General features: G+C 41.1%; 1 protein-coding gene across 1 annotated transcript in view; it reads left to right on the top strand.

Moving 5' to 3' along the window:
* LOC121924124 (mitochondrial amidoxime reducing component 2-like) overlaps window positions 1–10,306 on the top strand; it is a 59,291-nt gene extending 48,985 nt beyond the window's left edge. The window contains exon 7 of the mRNA XM_042455278.1: window positions 9,831–10,306. Coding sequence (XP_042311212.1) covers window positions 9,831–9,867 — 37 coding nt within the window. The 3' untranslated portion in view covers window positions 9,868–10,306. The remainder of the gene's footprint in view (window positions 1–9,830) is intronic.
* Window positions 10,307–10,705: the final 399 nt, after the last annotated feature.

The raw sequence follows: 10,705 nt of genomic DNA on the forward strand, positions 1-10,705 counted from the left end.
TTTTGTTAATAATTGTTGTAAGATGTCATTTATAGAAGGAAACCATGTTATATAGAATAAAGATAGATCTTTGGGGAGTTGTCAATGCTGAGAAAGAGTTCATTCCCACCATCTCTGTACTCCAAACAATTTACCAAAACTAGCGTCTTGGGAGCCTGTTGAGGTACATGCAGAGGAAATAGAGAAAAGGGAAATGAAATGGGGCTGCATTCATGGATAAAGTTTAAAGGCCTGTTGCAGAGCCCACTGCATTCTTTCCATAGATTTTAATAACTTCTAAATTGACCAATAGTAAGTTCTGCATTTTAACAGCACTGTAGTCAAGGAATCCCTGTCTCAAACCCTTGAACTGTAGGAAAGATCCTCCTCTTAAGGGACTGCTGCATTTTTGATTCAATGTTTTGCAGTGATGTATTCAAATATTTTACTTATCTCAAGTCAAGTCTCAAGTCCTTGCAAGATACTTTCAACTGTATCTCAAGTCTGGGAGCAACTTTAACACACACACACTAAAGATGGTGGTGGTGGTGGTATGGTGTGGCAGCGGCTTTAGTTTCAATAACTAGGAAATCAAGAAGATATGCACAAAGTTAGATTTTAAAAATCAAATTTTAATAGACAATTTATTACAATTGCATTTTATTAAAATGAGATCTATTTACTCAGCAGCATGTCCCTGCTGCACTTTGGAGGAGCCTTCCAAAGCTTTTCCTAAAAGCAGCAGGCAAGGTTTGCCTCCATAGTGCAGGGTGGCAGAATGCGTTTCTTGAAGGGGAACAGCAAACATGTTAGGCAATGGGCTTGAGGTGGAAGAATCCTTCTAAAGCTTTTGAAAAGCTTTAGAAGGCTCCTTCAATGTGCAGTGGATACAGGCTGCTGAGTAGACTTCAACTTCTGCCTCAAACCCTTTGTCTAATGAGTTTGCTGTTTCTGGATGAAGTTAGGTCAGCAAATCAGTCACTAAAAATATACAAATCACGAATTGCCTCAACTCAGAGCATAATTTATTGCTGAGTAGAGTCCAAGTCAAATCACTGAAATAACTTGAGTCTACATCACTGGTTTCATTCAGAACATGAGCCAAAATATGCTCATTGCTTCCCATTCCCTTTCATTGTCTCCCCACTGGAAGTCTTGGTAAGTACAACCCCATTAAGCTATCACCAGGCATTGCCAAAAATTTTGAAGTCTTTATTTTAAGACACTTGGTTTTGGCCAGTGGTGCAGAGGAGTCGGGTCTGGCAAGATTAAAACCCCATGACCTTTAATTACCTCGGGGACTATGGCCTCATCTGTCACTACCATTGCCTTGGATTCCACTTTTAAACTTAACTGCAGTTCTCTCAATTATTGGAAAAGAAATGGGTTTTCCCAGCAACAATGCCTTGTTATGAGGCTGTCTTGTTATATTTGTAATCCAAAGCATTAGATGGGTGGTTTGGCCTTATGTGGGGAAAACACATTTGCTAAATCAACACAACTTCTTGTATTTTATACTTGCTTTGGGAATATTGCTGTAGGGATTGTCATAGTGAGGGTCTGCACTTCAAAATTTATACTGCATCACTGAGTTCATGTGCAGCTCCCCTGTTCGTATGGTGTGCCTTCAAGTTGTTTCCGACTTATGGTGACCCTAAGGCTATCCTATCATGGGTTTTTCTTAGCAAGATTTGTTCAGAGAAGGTTTGCCATTGTCTTCCTCTAAGGCTGACAGCATGTGACTTGACCAAGGTCACCCAGTGGAGTTAATGGCTAAGCAGGGAATCAAACCCTGGTCTCAACACTCAAACCACTGTGCTACCCTGGCTCATGGGCATCTCCCCTAGTACTGTCAAAACTACAGAGAAGACCAGGTCCTTGAGAACCTCATTCTCAGGTTCATGGCCTTGCTCCCTGCTTCTTCTGTGTCAAACTCCTGTGGATCTTGCAACCCTTGAGGTCATTCCCTGTGAGAAAGAATGAGGAGAGAAGAGAGAAAGAGAAACTTCTCTTCCATGTTCACTTTGTTTGGAGCAGGTCCTGGTGCCTTTGTTAACTTGCTCAGCTGCAAGAACATGCCAACCCCCACCCCCACCCCAGCCTGATGTCCTCTCAACCTCTGTGCTTTGCCCAGGCAGCACAAAATGCAACAACAGCAAATTCCTAGAAATCCCACGCAATGGAAGCAGGGATTTGAGGGAATGGCTGCACAATGCATTGGTCTGGTACTCTGCCTGTAGAAATATTCATGAGTGAATGTTACAGCACAAAGGGGCTAGGACAGCAGCCTTACCTAGTCCTCTCTACATTAGCACATAATGAAAACCATATTGCCCAGTGTGAAGCTCCCCATTGTGGACTAAGGTGAAGAAGTCCCTCATAACACAGAGGGCTCTTAAGATTGCTCTCCCCCCCCCCTCCTTCTTACCTTCTCATTCACCCCTGATCATTTTTCTCTGGCCCTTTTTGGAAAACATCCTTTGCCTACCTCAGAGAGCCATGGTTAACACCTTCTCTGTATTATTAGAACTGTGTGTAGATTTATTCTAAGTCACAGGGGTGAAGTCTGAGAGCATGTGGTGCAGCCGTTTTCCTGATGCTAAATATGCCTCAATCTGGATAAGAAGGTGCTTTGAACACCATGTATGCGGCCTCAGTTTCTATGGTGGGAAGGATATAAACAGTGTGCAATGCAGCCAGGGCTGGCAGAGTGAAAGCAGTGGGACTACCATCCTTCTTAGGCTTCCCTCTTTCTCATGTGTTTAGCTATAATGATCACAGTAGATGGGATATGTGTGAATGGATTTTCCAACAACTGTCCCAATTCAAAAGCATTTTGTGACTTGGTATGAGTGGGCAACTAAGAGCCATTACCTTTACAAAATATCTGCCCTGGTAGAGATCAAAGCTGATACATTGTCATGGACCAAGACAGGTCTCTGCATCTTCATACTATCTTTGGGGTGGTATTTATGGAAACTGTAATGGTGTCTGCTTACTCTTAAAAGTTTACCACTATTCCACTGAACATAATATAGTCATTTGATAAATTCAGTCTAGCTTGTAGATGCAGGACTGCTGATATGTTGCCATTGTACTTGCATCCTTAGTTGCAGTTTATAATGCTTTTCAGCATTAGGAAAGGATTTCAAAGATGGTGGCACAACTAAAGCAAATGACACATCAGCAAGGCCTTCAAATTAAAAAGACACTGTCAAAATCTTCAATAAGATATTAAAAACAATTAAAAGCTTTGCAGAATTAGAGTGGTTCAACACCTTACATGGATGTCATCTATGATTTCTCACTTCTGATGAGAAAGCTTGTGGCCATGTTTCTGCCACCAAAAAGGCCCCATCTTGCAGTCCCAACCAGGTTACCTTTGATGCAACACAGAACAGGAAGTCTGAAGATTATCACAACCCTCCCAACTGTTAAGGGATAATTTACTATTGTTGTTATTAATTATCCTCAAGTCAGTTCTGACTCATGGCGACCCCATGGATGAGACATCTCCAGGAATCCCTATCTTCCACTGCCTTGCCCAGATCCTGCAAGCCGTTGCCCATAACCTCCCTGATTGAGTCTATCCATCTGGTTTGTGGTTTTCCTCTCTTTCTTCTACCCTCTACCTTTCCTAGCATTATTGCTTTTTCTAGTGATCCGTACCTTCTCATTATGTGGCCAGGCCAAAGTACGATAGTCTCAGCTTGATCATCTTTGCTTCCAAGGAGAGCCCTGGTCTGATCTATTCAAGAACCCATTTGTTTGTCTTCTTGGCTGTCCATGGGATCCTAAGTACTCTTCTTCAGCACCACATTTCAAATGAGTTGTTTTTCTTTTTGTCTGCTTCCTTCACTATCCAGCTCTCATATCTGTACATGGTAACTGGGAATACAATGGCCTGAATGATTCGGACTTTTGATCTCAGTTGTATGTCTTTGCTCTTCAGTATTTTTTCAGATCTTTCATTCCTAGTTTTCTTCTTATTTCTTGACTGCAGTTCTCCATTCTGGTTAATGTTTGATCCCAGATTTGGGAATTCTTTGACTATTTCAATAATAAATAAATAAACAATCAAATAATAATAACAATAATTTAATAAATAATCGGGACTGCATATTTTAACCCATTCATCACATTCTATGTCATGTAAAATCAGTTATAATTATCAACATTTCATTAAGTATACATTTCAGTGTTGAGCAAAAGAGTCAGCACTTTAGCAGTGCTTATAGTAGAGATTTTTTTTCCCCCTCCAGGGAATTTTTCTCCAAAAAGCAACTTTTGCAAGCTTTGCATTTCAAGATGCATATTTCATATCTGATTATCATTTGTAGGTGGCCTGTGCAGGATCCACTGAGAAAACATTACAAAGCTGTATGTGACCCTTTAGAAAACAATTGAGAATGAGGCTCCAAAGTTTTGGAAGCATGTTGTGTCAGTAAAGGAGAAAGAGGCAAAAAAGAACTACTCTGTCTATTTTATTCAAGGCTTGATCAAAAGGACTTTCTGCCTGAGGCAAAGTTGCAAATTCTGCTCTCCCTCAGGATTGAGGGACACAACACCTAAGGCATAACTATTTTCCACTGAGGTAAAAAAAAAAACACCCCAACAACCTCACCCTCCCAAATGACAGGAATGTTTCTGGCTTAATTTGTAGTGCTCTTAAAACAATTAAAAAACTTCTCTTTAAAACAGTACAAGCATACTGAATTTCCATCAGTTTGTCCTACTATGCAAACTAATAACTGGGAAATGATTTGAGTTGCTATTGGGAATTGCTGTGAAGAAGTCAAACTCCTTAGAACATCCAGACCCAGCTGGAATAATTGTGGGGTGGATCTGTTTTTTTTCAGAGTGTGTATGTATGTGATGTTCTTGTTATTCTTGATGGCCTTCTGTTGCACATTTGACCAAGTGTGTCAAGCTGAGACCACCACAAACTGTTCTTCCCTCTGAATGTATAACAGCTTGTTGCATCTAAGCCTCAGATGCCTATTTTTACACCCTCTGTTTGTTCTCTGTCACAATCACACCAACTTCCCATTGTTGAACTCCTCAAGAAGAATGTTGTTATATTGGTTGTTTGTACGTCAGCCGCGCTCTCTCTGGAGCTGCACTTGGATGAAATTAGAGAATTTCCATTAGCAGAACACGCATTATTAGTCCCCTGGTGCCAAATTGAGAAGCAAGCCAAGATTACTATTTCTGGCCATGTTCACCTCAGGAAGGAACCTTCTCAGCTTTAATGGGATTTTGCTATTGTTGGTTGCCTTCTGTTTGACAGAAAGCCAGCAGGGTTGAAAATTGTTTAGAAAGCTGCATGAAATATAATAAAGCCCCAGTCATTTGGTGTAGCACATACCAGTGTGGTGTTTACTTTCAAAGAAAGGGGAGAGCAGGAATTATTGTCTTTGGCACATGGGGGGGGGGAGTAAAACTCACCTTCATAACTCAAATCCAAGAACAGAAGCTTCTCATTGCTATTGTATTTAAAAGCAGGCTGCAAGTGGCATTGATTTAAATGATGCAGTGATGGGACAGGTTCCTTTGAAGCACCTTCTTGAGTATGAGCATCAGATGTTATGCTGGTGTCTTTTGCTGGGTGGCCTCCTTGTCAGAAATCCTATTAATGTTCCCTAGAGGAAGTAGAGTCTTCACAGTAATGTATCTCTTCCAGAAAATTCTTCACATCAATGAGTTACTGTTTTGTTTTTCATTAAAAACAGTGAAAAACTTATTTTGATTGTCTTTGTGGAGCTGCAGACAAACAATGATTGGAATCCTGTTGGTTCATGCCAACTAGAGTAGACCCAATCAATCAATTATTGAATGCTGAATCAACACATTAATAAATCTCATTCATGAAGTGGGTTAGGACAAGCAATAGAATTCTGGTCTACAACTTTTAAGAAAGCTAGAAGAGGCTTGAGGCCATACCATCACTTCCCATGGTATGGCCACATGTTTAGGTTTCTCTATCACCTCTGCTTAAACAGGTTTTGCATGTTGCTGAAATGAAACAGAAAATAATTTTACCAGAAGTAAAACGAGGATGAGGTTACATAGGTGAGTAGGTTCACATGGTGAACAGCAAGTTGCCAGTTGTCATCAAGATGGAAAGCAAGACTCCAATTTTGTGCTTTTGGGAGTTCTCTGCTCCTCAAAACATTCCAGGCTGTCACCCCGCAAACCTGAACTTTTTTACATCACTTTATGAGCTATACAACCATATTCATTTAAGAATCCCATTGTGGACCCACATTCTCAGTATATTTTCACTATGCTGAGGCAAAGTGGTGGTGGTCGTGGTTGGACACGGTAGACACAAGAGGAAGCATTCAAATTCCATAGCAATGTATCCTTTTTGCAGTGTGCTGGTTTCTACCACAGAGGAAATATTAACCACCTCTATTTTTGACTGAGAGCTGCTCTTTTTGTTTCAATGCTTGATATTGGTATGAGCTTAACAAATTTACATTTTATTTTATATGTTCAAAATATAGATTTTAATAATAAAAGTAACAATTTAGATGTAATTGTTCATTTATAGATTTTTGCTGCAGCAGGCTAACATGGCACTGGAAAATGGATACTGGGAACTATTTTATTTCAGATATTATGACTGATTACCGTTGAATACATTTCAATTGCTGAAATGCAATTTAAAAACAAAACACACACATGGATATTTACAGCAGGGGTATTTTCCCCTATGAATTCCATTGGCAGCTTTTACCACTCAGAGATTGGGAGAGTTCCCCATGAGCCACTTGCCTATGCTATCAAAAACCAAGTGCTGTAGGCTATATTTCAGAGGAAGGATTTATTTATTTATTTCATTTACATGCCACCTTTCTCCCACAGTGGGATCCAAGGCAGCTTCCAGAAATAGTAAATTAAAAACATTTACAATAACTTAAAACAATCACCTCATAGAACACATTAAAATATTTTTAAAGCATCCAAAAGTTTAAAAGATTAATAAAACATCCCCCCAAGCCCCTCTACTTATACATTAAAGGCCTGTTTAAATAGTAACACCTTTGCTTGTCAGCAAAACAAAAGCAGTGGGAGCAGCCACTGAGAAGGCTCTCTCTTGTGCCATTTAGCAAGCCTGTGATGATGGCAGGACAGAGAGAAAGCCTTCCTCAGATAATCTTACAGCTCTGGCAGGTTTATGTTGGGAGATGTGGTCTTTCAGATAGTCTGGACCCAAGCTGTATAGGGTTTTACAGGTCCTGACCAACATTTTGAATTGTGCCTGGAAATGAATCTAAATGGGATGGGAGACACACAGCCTTCTAAATGTAGCAGGAGTGCACACTCTACCCTAGCAGCCCACACTTTGCCCACCAATGCTCTAGGGCAATGTGGGTTGGGGTGTTATGGGTAGACTGGGGTGACATCCCTGATAATACATGTTTGCATTGAAGTGGGTGCCATTGTCTCCACTGTGGCATACTCATAGGTAAGTGTGCACAGGAGTTTGCTGCATTTAGGTCAAAATCCAGTTGCTGGAGTAGATCCAGTAAGTCAATTTGGTAAGTCAATACTTCGATAGATTCCACTGATTCAATGGGTCTCTGCTTGTTTAGACTGATATTGGATTTAGGCTATAATTTATCTAAGGAGTCCAAGGAACAGTACTTTTATTTCATCCTTTTATGGATAAAAGCATGTTTAAGTAAATGAATAAATAAATGACATGAATAAATAAATGTGATTTTTAAAAAGTTTGCATTGAGCTAGTCAATAAATGAAACTCAAAAGAAGCCCAAATGCTGACTTCATTGTTTCATGTACCAAAAATAATAAAGCATAAGTACTGCCCATAGTAGAGCCAGTGTGGTATAGTGGTTTGAGCACTGGACTATGACTCTGGAGACAAGTCATGTAAACCCAATGGGCGACTTTGGGCAAGTCACACTTTCTCAGCCTCAGGGGAAGGCAATGGCAAACCTACTCTGAACAAATCTTGCCAAGAAAACCCCATTATAGGTTTGCCTGACTCACCATAAGTCAGAAGTGACTTGAAGGCACACAACAACAACAACAACAACAACACTGCCCATAGTAGATGGTAGTGTTAGTTCTGTTTAAATTTTGGAAATGGAAAGATGTTGGCTCCACACATCCTAGCTCAGTGGTTCCCAAACCTATTCAGGCTATTGCCCCTTTTCTTCTTAGTCAGCAGCCCTAGCACCGCCACCCCAATGTCTATTTCTTGATATTAGGTCTACTGTTTGTGCAGCAGCCAGGAAGCCAGTGGAGTCTACCTCAGCGGCACTCAGTTCACCACTATCTCCTTTTCTGCCTCAGCCGCACATGTGCAAATACAACAGCAATAGCAACAGCAGCAGGCCTGCTCCTCTGTCTTGCCTGTGCCAGCCTTACAGCAAAAGTAAGGCCAACTGGCTGGCTCCTTGGTTTCTGCTCCCAGGGTGATTGGGTACAAAGGGAGCAGCAACTGAGCAACTGGCTAACCAGTCAGTTGAGCAGTGACTGAGCAGTCAGTGGAGTAACAACCAAGCAGACATTTCAAGCAGCTACAGAGAAGCCTCTCGTCCACACTGGCTTTGCAGCATAGGCCAACATATGTGAAAGACTTCTTGGTCATTGCTTGATCGGCTGCTCAGGTGCTGCCCACAAGGTGACTGGGTGCAAAGGGAACAGCATTTCCTCAGTGAGGAAAGACTTTGAATGTTGGAAATAACACTATCTTGAGAATTGCTAGAAACTCAGGAAAGTGGGAGAGATTGTTTAATCTCACTAGCAGACCAAACACAGTGGAATATGAGTGAGCAGGAAAAAACTAGGTCCACTTTATCTCCCAGCCCACGTGTCCTCAATCAAAACACAGACACTTGGTTAAAGTGAATAATAAAACAAGTTTACTTACAAAATCATGTGATATGAAGTAACACACAGGTCTAGCTTCATGTTGCAAGAAAAATAAGGTAGAAAAAGGTAGGTTATATACATCATAGAAAAGTTTCTTTTTGGCATGCAAGGAAGCCATGTTCTCCTGAGCAGGAGAGAGAGAGAGAGGGGTAATAATGGTGACCCTTTCTCTCAGGGACAAAAGGCAAAGGTGTGCTCTTGGGTAAATAGGAAATAGAGGAGGGACTGTGAGTAAACAATGAGACTACCATAGACATGCATTATTAGAAGGTCTCAGCATGCGAAGTTGCTATATCCCAGCACCCCTTCTCAACTGAGCATGCACCCAACCAGTCCCATCTTGACTCGTAGGTTCTCGAAAGCATCTCTGGGTAACGGCATGGTCAAGACATCAGCTGTCATCTCAGTGGTCGGACAGTAGGTCATCTTTATCATGCCTTTCTTTGTCCGATTGCGCACATAATGTATTTTCATAACAATGTGCTTGCTTGTATTTTCATAGCAATGTGCTTGCTTCGTCCAGTTATATTCTCTGCTTGAGAAAGCTTGATGATTTGGTTATCTTCAAATATCTCAATTGCTGAGACCTTCTAGTAATGACTGGCTGCTTCTGAACAAGAGAGAGAGAGAGAGACAGAGAGGACATTGTAGGACAGTGCAATGGTGCCAAGATCCAGCTCCATCTGTTGTTATTCAGTTTAACCTGAGTGTGTGCCACTCTTCACTGGCAACCTGGCAGTGCCCCAAGCTCCTTCCAATGTCTAATAAACCTGAATTATTTGAATGTTTGACCCTGGAGTAGTGTTTAGCCATCAAGGAAATGTCCTTTGTTGTTTCTGTTGTTGAGGGGTAAATGTCTGCCTCCAAACTAATATGGAGAAGCCCTTTACTTTAGCAAAAGAGTGAGGAAATATTGATTCCACCTCCCCTTTCTTTCTCTTCAGAAGTACCAGAGTATTCTCAGAACGACATAGGCTGTAATATTACCAGACGACCAGCAGATGATGCCAGAACATACCTTTTCTAGTCCAACATGACTGGAGGCAAGAGGAGAAACCATAAGAGAAGTGAGAGTGATTTCAACTAATTAGAACTAAGCTACTGTCACCAACAATTGTAGTTGTGCTTCATTAAGATAAATGGGAGGTTGCATTAGAATTAAGGGTTGGAAAAATAGCATTTGTGTGTGGGTTTTGTTTGTTTTTTTCATTTAAAACGGATGGGTGATACAGGTTTATATTTGGTTTTGTTATTTCCCATCAAGTCCACTAAGGCTGCATCCACACTGCAGAAATAATCCAGTTGGACAACACTTGTAGTTTGTTGCACATGACAAATGAAATAATAGGATTCATGAGTTCAGCATCGAATCCCCCCTCTCCTTCTTCTTATTTTATTTTCCTGCCTCACTTTTGGCACCGTCACGAGGAACCAAAAGATGGGCCATCTGGAAAGCTTACTCTTTGGGGATGACCAGAACACACTGCAGAAATAATCCAGTCTGAGACTGCTTTAACTGCCCTGGCTGAATGCTAGGGAATTCTGGGAACTGTCGTGTTGTGTGACATTTAGCCTTCTTTGTCAGAGAGCTCTGGTGACACAATAAACTACCATTCCCAGGATTCCCAGAGCGGTTAAAGTGGTGTCATAGAATCATAGAATTGGAAGAGAGCACAAGGGTCAGACTGGATTGTTTCTGCAGTGTGTTTTGGACCTGAGTTGTCCTTATAAAGTTAGTGCACTGGGACTTTGCCATCTGTCTTCCACCTCCAACAAAGGTAAAGCAATTTCCCCCCAAATATTGGCACTGATTGGCATG

The sequence above is a fragment of the Sceloporus undulatus genome, chromosome 1 (assembly GCF_019175285.1).
Source record: "Sceloporus undulatus isolate JIND9_A2432 ecotype Alabama chromosome 1, SceUnd_v1.1, whole genome shotgun sequence".
Classification (NCBI taxonomy): Eukaryota; Metazoa; Chordata; class Lepidosauria; order Squamata; family Phrynosomatidae; genus Sceloporus; species Sceloporus undulatus.